General features: G+C 42.9%; 2 protein-coding genes across 2 annotated transcripts in view; one reads left to right on the top strand and one right to left on the bottom strand.

Annotated features, from left to right (window-relative positions):
- The window catches only part of LOC118083835 (dynein axonemal heavy chain 11-like), a 240,858-nt gene that overhangs the window by 109,008 nt on the left and 114,942 nt on the right, over positions 1–16,908 (bottom strand). The window contains exons 46-50 of the mRNA XM_060272909.1: positions 8,161–8,365; positions 6,719–6,884; positions 3,995–4,097; positions 2,510–2,749; positions 508–669 (exon numbers count right to left, since the gene is read on the bottom strand). Of these exons, the coding sequence (XP_060128892.1) occupies positions 508–669; positions 2,510–2,749; positions 3,995–4,097; positions 6,719–6,884; positions 8,161–8,365 (876 nt within the window). The remainder of the gene's footprint in view (positions 1–507; positions 670–2,509; positions 2,750–3,994; positions 4,098–6,718; positions 6,885–8,160; positions 8,366–16,908) is intronic.
- MAP3K20 (mitogen-activated protein kinase kinase kinase 20) overlaps positions 1–16,908 on the top strand; it is a 342,609-nt gene that overhangs the window by 246,016 nt on the left and 79,685 nt on the right. The gene's annotated exons all lie outside the window — the stretch shown is intronic.

Raw genomic sequence — 16,908 nt, 5'->3', positions numbered from 1 at the left:
CAAGTTTTTAGTCCTAGACTTGGGATCCACTTTTAACGCAAACATGCATGTTTATGCTGGTTATGCCCATGGTAAGCCCCAGTTGCGGATCCTAAATCTTCAACTAAAAATCAATGGTCAGTTGATGCATTTTTAATCTGTCATGACAGAGTCCTTCATGTGTCACACAATCAATTCCCTTTGCAAAGTATAGACTCAGAAGCATATTCAGCAGACAGATCACTCTGAACTGCAAAAATCCAGGCTGAAAAAACCTGATCGCCATCTTGTTGGATGTAACACTGACATAGGCTCACAATTCTGCTATTTTCCTTTGTCTTCATTCCAATTATGACCATTAAAGCAGATGGTTAGTGAGGAAATTCACGATCTTCAGCAGAATCAATTAGATCTGCCCAACCCGCTTTTCCTGCTTCAATCAATGCATTTCATTAATGATTATTCTGTAGATGAAAAACACGCCTCAGATAGGAATGTTTCATGGTCAAAGTCACACTCAGGACATACCTCAAAATGCCTTTTGGCTGTATCAATAAGCACTTTGTTATAATGTTCAATATCATTTTCCTCCATAAGTTTATCTGAGTAGACTCGGGAAGATTCATGAAACCATAAATGGACCAAGTCAATAGGAGACCGCACACAGTCCGGGGTTGCGAAAAGCATACCCTACAAAACAGTTTTAAGTGTTTATTTGCACATTATCTTTCTTGAGCATCAAGTTATGACTAGTACCTAAATATGCCATTCAATAAACTGTACTCCTCTGGCACACACAAAAACGTGTGACTTTGCTATTCACAATATGTACATATATTTGATAAGCAATTAATGGCTTGCAGTTAAAAGCAACGTGTTGTTTATAATGAGGTACTATGGTTGCCTTGTGAACATCAATTCCTTTTCCTCCCACCCTTACTATCTATAATTTACATTTGAGTGAAAATCATGCTTTTATAATTTGCCCCAAGAACGGCTTCACTCTATTTACAGCATTCTGTTCTCAGTCTATGGCTGTGTGCACATAACCTATTTCCTCTGGTTCCAGGGTGCCCCCACAACTGGCTTTTAAATCTGGGTACACACATTACCCATGATGCAGAGCTATCCCATCATTTATTGAGAAGTAATGCTGTTTCGTGTATTTCCCCTCAAACTAGCTTCAATCCAAAACGAAAACTTAAAGCAAATACACTTTGCAGTTAAGCTGAGGTATATACATGTGAGACAGTCATTGTGCATGTGTAAATGACAGCTCAAGGAAGAAGAGTTTGGATTTGATATCCCACTTTATCACTACCCAAAAGAGTCTCAAAGTGGCTAACATCCTCCTTTCCCTTCCTCCCCCAGAACAAACACTCTGTGAGATGAGTGGGGCTGAGAGACTTCAAAGAAGTGTGACTAGCCCAAGGTCACCCAGCAGCTGCATGTGGAGGAGCGGAGACGTGAACCCGGTTCACCAGATGACGAGTCTACCGCTCTTAACCACTACACCACACTGACTTGGGGGCTGCGGGGGGGGGGGATGCACAACTGGTTGAGACATCCCTGCTCCCCTTTGGTGTGTACAACAGCATGCAAATGTGACTTGAAACCCAGTGAGGGAGAAATGACCTGTTTTTTAAGCTGTTAATGTGTACCAGTGGCGTACTGTGGGTTGCCAGTGCTAGGAGCCACATGGAGGAGTGAATGGGAGGGAGGGAGACGGATGGAGTATGCATGCGCATTTAACTGCCTAATGGCATCCACATCACCCAGGAGATTGCAGACACAGAGATAAGAGTCATTCTGTTGTTTGGAGAGTTCACTTCCTGTTACACATGGAGAAGTCGTTTTCAACAGAGCCCAGTGACAGAAATGTGCAGCTGTATTGAGGCAGCACCGGGTGCTGAAATTTTGTGTCCCCTAACAATTTTGTGCCCGCTCCAACTGCCCCTGTGCCCACCATGCTATGCCACGGATATGTCCATAGCCTTATTTTTCAACTCCCACCCAAGACTAAAACTTTTATAAGGCTAGAGTTACATGCAAAAAAAATATTATTTATGAATTTAGATCCAGCACTGATCGTGCTTTTTACTGCACAAACCAGCCATTTCCTACTGTAAGACTACTGCAGGGCTGCCTCGCTCACCAGGCAATGCGAGGCAGTCACCTCAGGTGGCAGATCTGGGTCCAAGGAGTGTGCTGCTCACTGCCTCCGCCTCCTATGTGGTTGTGCCTCCTCCACCTTATGTGCGCCATGTCACTTCTGTGCCCCACTGTTGCCACCCACCACCCAATAGCAGCAGGGCAGGCCATGCATACAGCAGAGGAAGGGGCAAGGCAGCAGTTGTAGCTGGGGGGCAGGGCAGCAGAGGGGCACGTCCAAGGAAGCAGAGGCGGGGAACAGCGGTGGGTTTTTGCCTCAAGTGGCAAAATGTCCTAGGCTGGTCGTGGTCCACTGTATGCGGGTTATACAACAACACTACCTACTATTGGAAACAAAGGAAGGAGTGAACTGCTTTACCTGGAATATGCGTGTCAAATGTCTCAGATTAAAAATATAATGAAATCGGATGGCCGTGGGTAGAAAATTCTGCGTCATCTTCTGGTGCAGTGAAATGGCAGCTTGGACAAGTGTGCCGACGGACTTCCCTATACTGTAACAGAATCCCCCTTGCTGGAAATACATGTTCATTATCTTCCCGTAGATAGTTGCTAAAGCATCTGCTCCTGGGAAGTGGACAGCAAACACAGAGAAATGTCTCTGAAAGAGAGAAAGGGAGATGGGGAAGAAGCAAACCAGGGAGTATATTTATAGCCACTATTTGATTTTGCATATTTGAAATCTTGAAGGCAACTTTCAAAGGGAGGTGAAAAATTTTTTGGGTGTGGGGAAACATACATATATTCCTACACATCAGAAGAGCCCTCCTGAACCATACCCAAAGTTCAGCATCCTGCTTCCAAAGTGTTCAACAAGATGCTTCCAAGAACTCAATGGAAAAGGATGAAGCCCAACCCAGTCTCCCCTCCTAGATTCCCTAGTGCCAGGCTTCAGGGAACCGGCTTCCTCCCTACTTTGTCAGTAGATAAGCAGAACAAAGGAAAAGGAGTCTTCTAACCAGTTAGAAACTTGAATGATCACAGCGACAGAATCCATTTCCTAGGAATGAAGGTGCTCTCACAATTAAGCGTTCCACCCACTAGTCACCCATGTCACTACTGCCGTCTTGCAACCTGAGCTCGTAACCATTGTGCTTTCTGTGCTGCCACCTTATCTGCTCTTCTTGACCTTGGGCTGAGCAAAGGAATGCTTTCCAGAGACAGCGAATCTGTTAACCCTCTCCCTCCCAGTGTTTCTTCTCCTAACTGTTCCCCATCCAGTATTTCCCAGCTTCTGCCTTCTGAACTATGTCACTCTGCAAACCACTGTTCCAAATCTATACTGTCCTCCTGCTCCTGGGAAGATTCAGGATCCTGATCAGGAGCAGGGGGGAGGGGGTGGTTCCCACCATTCCTCCTCAGTGCAGCCCTCTTCAGCACGGTCCCTGACACCTAGTGGTCCTCCTGGTCTTTTAATTTTGTTTCATTCATGATGGTTTTCACTTCATCACAAAATACTTCACCTGGCTTATTCAAGTCAGGCATCCATTCACATTCAGAGGATACTTTTGCAGATTAGGAAGCTATTTCCAATGAGTGCTTATGTGTGAATGGACCTAGTTGTGCTCATTCCAGATCATATTATTTAGCTCTGTATCTAGCCCAATGATTCATATATCATTATTTATTAGCATTATTATTATTACAGTATTATGAGAAAGCAGAGAAAAAGCCATGCTTGAGTATTTTTAACACACATAAACCCCCACAAACTCTATCTCCAGAGATGCAAACACAATAAAGTTAATGATTTTCTCTTTTGCTGAAATTAAAATCACTTTAATATTATTCTGGGAAAGAAGAGGGAGGAATAGGCAGATAACATTTGGCACTTATGGCAACCTACTTGAAGACGCTGATTTACTGAAAAACTTCCAGCCGTGGGATTCATGCACGTGACATACTGACAATTGTGAATTTCTTTCAAAATCAGTTTCTGTCTGTCATACCTATGTAGTTACAAAATAACAAAGAGATAATAAAACTCAATTGTATATTCACAGTTTGAGATCCCTATTGACAGATCTTCACACTGAAGGCTGCTGTAAGAAAGTCTGATTATGTAGCCCTCTGTTAAAAGATCTGAAAACCTTTCTTTTGTCCCTGCTCTCTTAACACAAGATTCCTATAATTCTCAGTCTCTTAAGCAACTCTGAAGACTGACAGGACCTAAATGTGGCCTCCTCTCATCAAATTATGACAGTAGTGTTCAAGTATCTCCTGTATGGAAGCGAGAATTTCCAATGTTGGCATCCCTTTAACAAGGCTATTGAGATGCCGTAACCAATTCCGACGAGTGCAGTAGATGCAGTTCTGCGTTTGGAAACGGGCTGAAGCAGGCATGGATGTGGTTCAGGGTTACTGTGAACTCATTCACCCAGTCAAGACCAGGTAACACATAATGGGGAAGAAAAGCCTTTGCCTGAGACCTTGCAGATCCCATGTTAACCAGAGTAGACAACACCGGGTTAGACGAGAAAATAGCCTGACTTGGTGTAAGGCAACTCCTATGTTATTCATCTTGTTTCCATGAGATATACAGGCTGTGTGCATGAGTCCTACTTTACAGAGGGCAGCCACCTGGTCCAGCTCTGGTTTAAAGATAAAGAACCACAATGCAGGGGCCTCAAAAATGCCCACCAACCATTAATACCCGAACAAGCACACAGGTCAGCTTCTCCCAGTCTTCCCCACTAGGGTTAGATGCATTGTGCTTCTATTTAATTCACAGAAATTCTTTTAACAATCCAGCTGTTAATACAAATGAGCATTTGCATATGCCATGCAAATCTGTGTCCTCTCTTTTTTGGGGTGATTTGTTGGTTAAATCCAGGGCTTTTTCCCCCCTGCAGTGATGAGTCTGCCTGTCCAAGAAGGGCCTGTTTAGACAATGTCTTCCAGACTTTCAGGATACTGACCAATGTCTCCTTATTTAGGAATTCTTTCAGGCATCAGGAGAGCAGCGCTAGTGACTGTTTTAGGTATGGTGGGGATTATTTCTCTCTTATTCTTTTAATTTAATATTGTTGCCTTTTTTATTGTTAGGTCTTCTGGAAGCTGCTTCAACAAACCTGTGGGACTTGGTTAGGCAGAAGCTTTTAAAATAATAATAAGGCAAACAACTGTAGCTTCCAAACAGCTGTTTCCATAATCATGGCAGGGTATTTCCCTGCAACTGCATGCACAGGAATTGCTTATGGGGAGCTGTATCTATCGAGGGTGCAGGTTGCATGCTACACGCTTTCTCAGGAAAAGTTAGATTTCATGGTATGAAAGACCATTCTAACTGTTTAAACTAGAGCTTGGGTGGATTTATTTCTTCTCTCCCCAACTGTTCATTGGGTAGGTGGAGAAGAACAAAATGAAACCCACCCACCCCAAAAAATCATGGACAGGTGGAAGAAATTTCTCTGACGTTCCTAAGAGTGCGTTTTCAGTTACCTTCCAAGGTGGCCAAGGATTTTCCATTGATTTTTTTTAAATATGAGAGAGAGAGTGAGAGTGCTCCACACTGTTCACAGCAGCCCAAGGGGCTCTTCGACAATGCCCACCAGTTATACTCCTTGCCAGCAACACCATGTCACATCTCATTGCACCTAAGGCACAATGGGAGTTGGGGCCAGTGGGAACTGATGTGAGGCTTTTCTCACGTGATCTTCCTGCCAGCTATACTTCTTCAATTGACACAATATAATATCGCCAAAGTGACTATCTGGAAACAAACAACAAATGTCCATAAAAATGGCAAAAGTAGTTTCTTTCCCAAATAGGAAGGCAGTGGTATATCTGTCCCCATCTGCATGTTTCCATCGGGAGGAGCATAGAAAGAGGACAAAGTCCTTCAGTTTGTTAAACCTTGAAGGAAGTCTATTACCCCTGCTTTAAGTCATTTACATAATGTCTTCTCTTGTATATTATTTACTACAAAGCTCGATGACTAAGCTCCTTAGCGACGAAACGTCAGATTATCGGAACGAGGTCTGTGCACTGAACCACTGGTAAATCACAAGTGGGCTCTTTATTACTGCGTTTGCAATTGTTCGAGACAACGATCTATTTTGGCAAGAGAAGAAATGAGCACTGAACCACTGGTATATTTATTACAAGGGAACTCCTTATTTACTGCATTTGCTATTGTTTAAGATAAAGCCTATTTGGGAAAGAAACTGCTTTTGCCATTTTTATGGACGTTTATTGTTTGTTTGCAGATAGTTGCCTTGGTGATATTATCTTGCGCCGATTGCAGTAGTCATTGTATCACCACCCTGTTCATTGTTTTCTAGCTGTACTTCTTGGCAATACCTAGTAAGGTAAGCAGCAACTGCATCCCCCAAATTTTGCAGTTATTTGTCATGCTCTTCCATTGATGGTTGGCTGCCCGTATATAGGGCACCTATCAGTGCAAATATTGAAGCTTTCCCTAGCAACAGATAAGCAATATAAGGGTTCCTACTCATAAATACGTGCTATGCTATTTTCTTTACTCATCAGTTCATAGTCATACTAGTCAAGCTAGAAAGCATTTAATATTTCCAAATATGCATATATGTATTTTTTTAAAAAAGTTTACCAATGACTATAGTCGAGGTGCTGTCTAATTAAAGTATGAGACTGGACAGTCCCATAGGCATCCACCTCAGGCATATTAAGATCATCAATGAAGTAAATTAATTTTCTCATGCCTGGAGGAGCATAATTTCTGCCAGCTTTCTTTTCCAAGGACCTTTCAAGAACACCTGCGAAGAGAACAGAAGTTGCATGAGAACAATAGTTGAAGCGCAGCTGTAGGAAAAGGCATAGAGTTCAAATACCTAGCGTGCTCAAACAGATCATTATCATCAATATACAGTATAGAGCTTATTCATAGATGCTTTCACATGTTGAAGGCTCAGAGGGCCTAAAAACCCTAAAGTACGTGAGTTAAATTTATTCTGAGCTGCCAGTCAGAAACGACAGACTTTGTGGCTGAGGCCCTATATCAGGAGCAGCCAATGTAGTGCCTTCCAGCAGCGGTGGACTTGGGGTGGTGGTGGTGGTGGTGTCAAATTTCAGCGGCTCCCCCTGCCTCTTGTGCTCACAATTGTTGCGGCGCTGCCTGTGGCGCTGATGCCCAGTGCGGCTGAACCAGTCATGCTACCCTAAAACAGCCTCTCCTTTCAGAGAGTGGTGTTTTCCCAACTCCCATCAGCCTCAACCAGCATAGCCAAAGACAAGAGGTGATGGGGGTTGTAGTAAAAGCAACAGCAGGCAGACACTACTACACACAAAAAATAGACCATGTTGATACATCTAGGTCAAAATAAATAAATAAATAAGACCTGGAACCGGAAGGACTAAACCACATGGACTAAATCCATGACTGATACTCCAGGATTTGTTTATTTCTTATTTTTGCTTTTTCTGACAAATGGTGTGCTGTAATCTTAGTACCGCCAAGACCACATAACACTGGTCCTGAAAGACCTACATTGGCTCCCAGTACGATTCTGAGCACAATTCAAAGCGTTGGTGCTGACCTTTAACGCCCTAAGCGGCCTCGGCCTGGTATACCTGAAGGAGCATCTCCACCCCCATCGTTCAGCCCAGAGACTGAGGTCCAGCGCCGAGGGCCTTCTGGCGGTTCCCTCACTGTGAGAAGAGAGGTTACAGGGAACCAGGCAGAGGGCCTTCTCAGTAGTGGCACCCGCCCTGTGGAACGCCCTTCCTTCAGAAGTCAAGGAAATAAACAACTTTCTGATTTTTAGAAAACATCTGAAGGCAGCCCTGTTTAGGGGAAGCTTTTAATGTGTGATGTTTTATCGCATTTTTTATATTCTGTTGGGAGCCACCCAGATTGGCTGGGGAAACCCAGCCAAATGGGCAGGGTAGAAATAATAATAAATTATTATCACCATTATTTTTAATAATAACAATTCCCAGGTCTGCGGTGAAATGGCATGGTTTTTCAATTTTGAAGTTGTGCTGCTGCAAAGACAGAATATTAAAGGAGGTAAAATGATGGTAGTTACGTACGCTGAAGCATAGCAGATGTTGTGTAATAATTGAAAGGGACTTTGGCCACCATATAATCTTCTGAGAGCTTGCTAAACTTGTCCAACATGAGAATGGTTTTTCCAACTCCAGCATTTCCCACCAGCATAATTGGCTGACCCTTCTCCAAAAGCAAATCCACAAAATATTTCAAGCGAATGGTCTCGGATGTATGAATCAAGACTGTCTGTTCCCTCAGACAAGGCAAAGAGGTATATGCATTTTAGAGACAAGGGGGAAAGATATATGTTATGCAGTTAAGAGTGCTCTTTCGCAATGTAAATCAATGTAATTGTTTTTATACTTCAATTTAGGTGACAGAAAAGTGAATTTATACATTAAGATTAAACAAGTGGAAATATATAACAGTTACTCAGACTTTATACTTGTCATAATCTTAATTTTGTAATAACAATGAATGATTTTTGACACCGCAAAGATCAGAAGCTAAATAGCTGTTTTAGCAAGATTACATTATATAGCATTTGTAACTCAATGTGGTGGAATACTGCATTTTGCTGTCACTTAAAATACAGTGAAATGTAATATGAGAATTATTGCAATGTCTATATTCACATTTTCAAATATAAATGACATGCTATAAACATAAGTCATAGCGCTACCATATGATTATGCTGAAATAATATAACATGGACATAAATGAAGAGAAATGATGTTGAATTGCTTTTGCCAATAAGTTGGACCAAAAATTCCACCCAAGGAGATCAGAATTAAAATTGGGAAACTGAGTAAATATGGCAGCAATAATTTTATTCACAAAAAGGCCCAATTTCTTTTGAAAATGTAATTGCAGATATACTTTAATATTTATCACCCCAGGCAGTTCATTCACACTGCAGAAAATAGGCATATCAATGGCAGAAATGAAGTATGAAGTCAGCTTGTGTAGGAGATAATGTGAGAATCTGGTGAGGTGGTGAGAGGGTGGGAGGAAGATCGCTCTCTCAAGGTTCCAAATGAAAAATAAAGTATAGGTCCATAATGGATTGTCATTTTTACAAGCCTGCAAAGAACCCAAGGAGGTAGATAGAAAAATGTGGATTCTTGAAGTGAAATGTGCCTACAGCATATTGAATCAATCTCTAAGCTTCAAGAGTTTTTCAGCGGCTGTCTCTGGTGTGTATGTGTGAATACACTTGTTCTGGTGTTGCGAACAGAAAAGCATGCAATATAGTGAAGAAAGTCTAATAACAATCAGAGCAAGGCTATAATTAATTGTGATTCTGGATGCAGTTTCTACTTTAGTGATTAATTGATACTGTGTAGTCTCTTGGGTAAGTTAATTAACTTATCTGTGCTTAGTTTAGCCAACTGGAAAATGGACATATTATTACTTAATTGTATCACAGAAATGTTGTGCGGTTTGATTAAGGTTAGAGCTTTGAAACACTCAGGCACAAGCTCTACTTAGGAGCGAACTATTTTGTTGTGACATAAGTGTAGTCTTCGGATAGGGTTGCAACCCATTTCTATTACTTATTCTTCGTTTATTTCACGTTATTTCTATGCCGTTTTTAGGGGGAAAGAGTTAGGGGGTGGTTTACATATATAAATAAAAATGGAGGGCAGGGGACTTAAAACATATCTCACTACAGTCTTGTTAGAGAGTCTTGGTAGACCACAAACTTGACATGAGTCAACAGTGTGATGCAGCAACTAAAAAAGCCAATGCAATGCTGGGCTGCATCAATAGGAGTATAGCATCTAGATCAAGGGAAGTAATAGTACCACTGTATTCTGCTCTGGTCAGACCTCACCTGGAGTACTGTGTCCAGTTCTGGGCACCACAGTTCAAGAAGGATACTGACAAGCTGGAACATGTCCAGAAGAGGGCAACCAAAATGGTCAAAGGCCTGGAAACGATGCCTTATGAGGAATGGCTTACGGAGCTGGGTATGTTTAGCCTGGAGAAGAGAAGGTTAAGGGGTGATATGATAGCCATGTTCAAATATATAAAAGGATGTCATATAGAAGAGGGTGAAAGGTTGTTTTCTGCTGCTCCAGAGAAGCGGACACGGAGCAATGGATTCAAGCTACAAGAAAGAAGATTCCACCTAAACATTAGGAAGAACTTCCTGACAGTAAGAGCTGTTCGACAGTGGAATTTGCTACCAAGGCGTGTGGTGGAGTCTCCTTCTTTGGAGGTCTGTCAGGAATGCTTTGATGGTGTTTCCTGCTTGGCAGGGGGTTGGACTAGATGCCCCTTGTGATCTCTTCCAACTCTATGATTCTACAGTAACAAACAAAATGGCAGTTTATAAATGTTGTGGATTATAGCGCAGCACTCATAGAAGCAATGCTAAACCAATTAAAAGGAAATCAGAAGCAGTTTAAGCAATTAAATACTGTTTCCAAAACAGTCCAGTATCTCGGCTAAAACCAGATTTAAACAAATTGCTTCTCAAGGCCTATTTAAAACCCTTGAACCAAAAAAGATGGAACTAAATGTTCCTACTGGCTAAGAGTAGGGATGAAAGTAATTCTCCATTTATGTTGGTTCTCTCAGTTGCCCTTTGTGTGTGTTTCTATGGGTTTTCAAAAGCGTATAATAAAAAGTCAACAATAACAAATAAGAAAAACAGATCTTTCGTTTTTCTAGTTGAATGAATTAAGTAAATAAAGGAGGTTACAGAGACAGTGGGTAGATTGACAAATACTAAGCATGCTATTCCAAGGAGTCTCTTCAAAAACCAGCATATGGAGCAGATAGCTTTAAAACACTGGAAGAGGAGTTGCTGTAGGGTTGCCATATTTCAAGTGAAAATTCGGATAATAATTCCTGTATATGTCTGGGAAATTCTGGATGTACAGCAGTCCTAAGTTACTGTATGTAAGGAAAGGAAACCAAACTATTGCAAATGCATCCGATCTGGGATTGCCTTTGGCCTGACTTCAATTATGAGTCAGTTCTCCATCAGAGCTCGGCCCTTGAGTTGGCAGCCAATGCAGCTTCCTTTAAAAGAGGAGTTGTATGAGATCGAAACAGAACCCAGGCCAGTAATCTGGCTGCTACATTTTGGGCTTGAGTCATCTTCAAGGGCAGTCCCACATAGAGTGCATTGCAGTAATCCAATCAGAAATGTACTAGAGCATGGAGTACAGTGGCCAAATCATCTCTCTCCAAAAGGGTCTGTGGCTGGTGAACCAGCCAGAACTGAAAAAAGGCACTCCTAGCCCCAGACCCACCTGAGCTTCCAGTGACAGAGCACCCTCCAAACTGTCAGCCTTTTCTGTTAAGGGAGTGCAACCCCCATCCAGGGCAGGCCACATCCCCAGCTCCCAGATATGAGAGCTTAGGACACAAAACACTCCTGTCTTTTTGGGATTCAGTATCAGTTTATCGGCCCTCATGATATTAGCAAAAATAACATGAAAGTGCATGGTACCAGGCAGAAATTGCATACAAAAATCGGTATATTAGGCTAAATTCACACTAAAATGCTGGTTTTCAGGAGGGCATTTTTCAAGAAATTGCAAACTGAGGTGGAAATGCAAAGAAGTGAAGATTGAAAAAGTGAGAAATGGAGAGAAACGAAAACAGAGTTTGTTGTTTGCGTACAGGGTGTGTAGATTTGGGAGAAGACAAGAGACATAATGAAAGCCCATTTTATTTCTCCCTTATTTCTCTCAGCCTCAAAATGCCTTCCATCCATTTGCAACTGTGGGGCCAAAAGTGAGTCTTTTACACACTTCCTGTCCTCTCTCCTTAGACTCTTTCATCTAATGCTCCCAGCTCTTTTCCTTCCTCCACTAAACTCTCCACAGCCTTTCCCCCCTAACCGAGCAGTAAAGGTCTAGCAATCAAAATTCGAAAGACAGCTAACTCCAAGGGGGGAAAGGCTAAGAAAAAACAAGTGGAGCAGTGCATTTAAAAGATCTATTGATATCGTTGCACCTCCATTGTTCAAACTGAAACTTCCCTGGTAGCAGTCTACAAGGTCTTTCCCTTCCCTGTGTCTCTCCATCAGCCTTTTACTCAGCAAAAACTAGGCACTAAGTGCACCATGCAGGCTGCAGCAACCGCTGGGTTCTTCAAAGCTCTTGCCACCCATAAACCCAGGACTACAAACTCAGATTTCCACTCTTGATGTGGTAGGATAGAGATCTCAGAACCTAAGCTTCAGGGAGTCAGCAACAACCAGTCACAATCTTAAACCCCACACCACCCCAAATGCAATGATCGGTGTGATGTCGATGTCATCTGAGGATCTAAGATGGTACCATCCACTGCCAATGGTTCTTGAACCGAGGCGGAACATGACTATTGTTTTAAATTGCTACCTGCCATGTGTGTAAGTGACTGGGGCTAACAGTGGCAGAGCTGGATGGAGTCCCTGCTTCACGTCTCTTTGGCTTGGCACTACAACAGCCAACACCCTCAACTCACTTGCGCACACTCTATCTATGCCTGACCAATCCTGAGACCCCTGGCAGTGAGTGGGGCCTTAAAATATGAGATGAGCTCTTTTTCAGCTCCAGGCCATTGATACCATGTGAACGCCATCTTAAATCCTCCCAAATAGAAGAAGAAGAGGAGGAGTTTGGATTTGATATCCCGCTTTATCACTACCCAAAGGAGTCTCAAAGCGGCTAACATTCTCCTTTCCCTTCCTCCCCCACAACAAACACTCTGTGAGGTGAGTGAGGCTGAGAGACTTCAAAGAAGTGTGACTAGCCCAAGGTCACCCAGCAGCTGCATGTGGAGGAGCGGAGACGCGAACCCGGTTCCCCAGATTACGAGTCTACCGCTCTTAACCACTACACCACAATGCCCAATACCACATCAGATTGGGCATTGACTTTTGAGGACCTAAAATGCCAGCTGCGTACTACAGGGGTGCCAACTTGAATAAAATATTGGGGGAGGGAGGCAGGTAAGCCCAACCCCACCTAATCAATCGCATGACATGGTCCACTTGAATGGCAATGCCCATCTACTTTTGAGGGCCCAGCACACTCAAATATTTTATTGGAGAGGCCAAAAGGACCTTGGCCCCTAGGAGTTGGCAAAGCAGGTGCATCTACCCCTTCCCTCTTAAGGAGGCATCTTGTTCTTGTCGCTTTTAATATGAAGATGTAAAAATGTACATAATCTATTAATCAATAGAAATAAAGAAACAAGCCTGTGACACCATACCCACTTTCCCAGGAGCAAGCAGGATTTAGCTCTAAGCAACGATCTATAGGATTGTGCCGTAAATAAGATATTTGTAGCCGCCTTTGTAAGAAGGAAGAACATTAATATTCATAACATCTAGAATCCAGCTCCCAATTTGCCATAAAATTCTAATGACTCCTAGAAAAGCAACCCAAAGCAGGAGTGAAATGGCCAACCCACCGCCAGCAAGACAATGATAACCAGACATTTGCAAGTCAGCCACCAAACAACGTACTCCAAGTTCCCCAGAATGTTCAATATTGCAATGAAAAGCTCCCATTGTAGTTCAAATAAGTCTTCACTATGAGTGCATTGGATCATTTACCTTAACAATGCGAACGTGCTCTCATTATCATGTTCAACTTGATTAGTGCATAGTCTAACATTTAAAAGTGCACTTCAGATGGAAGAATGTATGAATGCATGATTGGTTCCTAATAAATTGAGCAACCTCCTAATGAACTGTGAGGGATCTAGAAGGAACCCGTGGATAGACACAGAGAAAAGGATGTTTCCCCCTCACCCCCCCCCAACACGCAGAGCTCACCGTATCACTAAGCTGATCAACAGTTATGTTGAGAATTTGGAAAACTATATGCCTAAGGAAGATGGGTATCACAGGGCTGGCTGATTTGCTGAAAGTAATAATGAGGCTGCACAGGTAACACTTATCACTGAAGAAAAACCTATCTAGGTCTCCTTTGCCTACCTTGCTTTACAGTGGAAAACACTGGTTCTGCCGGTGAGCAAGCTGCAAAAAGTACAGCTAGAAAATAATCCATTGTATTCCCTAACCCCTGTGCCTGTCTCCCTACCTGCCACGCTCCCCCTTCTTCACTTGTACAGTGGTACCTCTGGATACGTACCTGATACGTTCCGGGGTGCCGTTTGCACCCCGAAAGGTACACATCCAGAGCGGCACTTTTGAGCATGTGCCAATAGAGCACTTCTGCACACGCGCAAAGCGTGCAGAACGCTTCTGCGCATGCACGCGTGGTGAAACCCAAAAGTAAACACTTCCGGGTCCCCCCGCGTTCTTAAGTTGAAAATACGCAACCCGCAGCTAACGCAACCTGATGTATGACTGTATACTGATAGAGAGGCTGCAGAATATCTGGTAAAAAGGGTGTAGTGAGGGCTTCCGTATACCAGTTGCAGGTGTTCTCACTCCCACTAACCCACCTAATAAAAAATCGGTCAGGGAAATCCCGGAGGTGGCATGGCATAAGATTATAACAGATTTCTTTTTTTTAAAGGCTGAATAGTGGGCCCTTTCTCTCATGCTCCATTCGTTAACTGCCAACCTTCCTATCAGCAAGACCACAGCACGACATTTACCTATTTTATTGTAGAGTAGCAGCCACATACTCTCTCTGTTCCCACTTGCATTTCGAGGTGGTGCAGTCAAAGAATAGATATGCTACAAGTTATTTCTGAATTGTACAGGCAAGCTCTTAACAAAGGCAGAGCATCTAGATAGCTGGCGACGTTAAAACAATTGTAATTTTGTGAACTTTACACACTACTTTCACTTTTACGTCGCCGCACACGAGTTTCACATTGTTGTATTATGAGGGCTGGACCAAGGAAGGGCAGTGGTCAGGAGCTGGGAATTGAGAGATGGGCTTGAAAGGCAATCAGGAGCCAAGCAACCAGTAAGGGCAATACATTTGCAACTTGCTACCTGCTTCTTTCCATTGGGAGTTGGTGGTGCCTACTTCCTGAGGGCATTCACTAACTGGATAGGAGGATTCTCTAACTGACCTATTTACCCTGGCTTTTGACACCTGAGATGTATATTTTTAAGACCCATCCTATCTTTCTGACTGCAATTTGTTTTAGACTGCTTTTTAACATGGTTTTAATTGCGGCAATCCACCATGGGATTTGGGAAGGCAGGGTAATAACTTAAAGTATAACAACAATAACACTGCAGAAAGGGGGGGGGCACACTTCATGGCTTCACCTCATCTATTGATGAGCCAACCATTCTTGGAAAATTCCCCTGAAACATTCCTCTGCACCTTTCTTAAATATAGAAGATTTTAGAACTAGAATTCTTGCACAGGTGATGGGTTTTACTGAATAGAGGTTGTTTACTTTCTTCCTATTGCTCAGACGTGTGTTTGTGTGTGTGCACTTCTGAAGAAGTTATGAAGAATATTAAAGTTTGTAACTACACCATAAACTTAGATTGGTTTTATACTAAGTTAAGGTGCTTAGCTTTCCCCATAGAATTCTGGGAAATGTAGTTCAATTAGCAGACCCCTCTATTAGAGGTTCCTTACCACCACCACCCTGAAGGGACGCAGGTGGCGCTGTGGTCCAAACCACTGAGCCTAGGGCTTGCCGATCAGAAGGTCGGAGGTTCAAATCCCTGAGACGGGGTGAGCTCCTGTTGTTCGGTCCCAGCTCCTGCCCACCTAGCAGTTCGAAAGCATGTCAAAGTGCAAGTAGATAAATAGGGACCGCTCCGGTGGGAAGGTAAATGGCGTTTCCGCGCGCTGCTCTGGTTCACCAGAAGCAGCTTAGTCATACTGGCCACATGACCCGGAAGCTGTCTGTGGACAAACACCGGCTCCCTCGGCCTATAGAGTGAGATGAGCGCTGCAACCCCAGAGTCGTCCGCGACTGGACCTAACGGTCAGGGGTACCTTTACCTTTACCACCACCACCCATCTATAATTCCCAAGTAGGGATGGGAAACATTTTCGGGCTGGCAGACCAGATCCTTATCTTCCCACCGCTGGAGGGCCAAACTCGACAGGCAGATAGGCTGCCCACTTGTCAGTCACCTGACATGGGATCTATAGTATAACTATGCCTCTCTCACCACTCCTTGGCCCCAATGCAGTGTAAAAAAAATACGCTTAGGTCCCACTGAAATCAATAGGATAAATATGTTGCAGCTAACTAGAGCTTATAAATGTCAAAGGGTCCTAAGTGGAACCAACTTTCTTTTGATTGGTGGCCTTGTTTATATTTACTGGATCCATAAAAAACCCCCCCGCACAACTCTACACAAAGACAAGCCTCCCCTCTTTTCCAAGTTCTCAATTTTTAAAAATAGTTCCCCTTTCTTAATGGGCTAAAATAAAGCATTACCATATTTTGCTAAATATTGAAATGCTATTTTAATGTTTCATATATTTTCACTGCCTCCTTTTTGGAGTCAATTACGAAACCACTCCATTTAGGAACAACGGAAACTATTATTTTTTCTACTTTTTTTCAAAATCAACTGTACGATAGGACGTTTCCTGCCACAGTTATTTGCAGCTTTCAAGTATTTGGAGAACAGAACACACCTTGGGAAGATGGCAAAACATAGCCACCACAATTTCCTAGACTCCAGTCAGTTCCATCCTACCCTTCCTTTTCTTTTTTTTCCTCTTCAGTGAGCTTTGCATAAGGCTAACCCACACCCACACGGATTTCTATAATATCCAGGAGGGGGAAGGGGGGGGGAGAAGAATGACAATGAATAATGTGTTGTAGGTGGAAAATGCCTTGAAGAAACCTAAATTGTAACAGGGAAAAAAATGACATTT

The sequence above is a fragment of the Zootoca vivipara genome, chromosome 1, assembly GCF_963506605.1.
Source record: "Zootoca vivipara chromosome 1, rZooViv1.1, whole genome shotgun sequence".
In the NCBI taxonomy this organism is placed as follows: Eukaryota; Metazoa; Chordata; class Lepidosauria; order Squamata; family Lacertidae; genus Zootoca; species Zootoca vivipara.
This window is presented reverse-complemented; position numbering and strand designations above follow the sequence as displayed.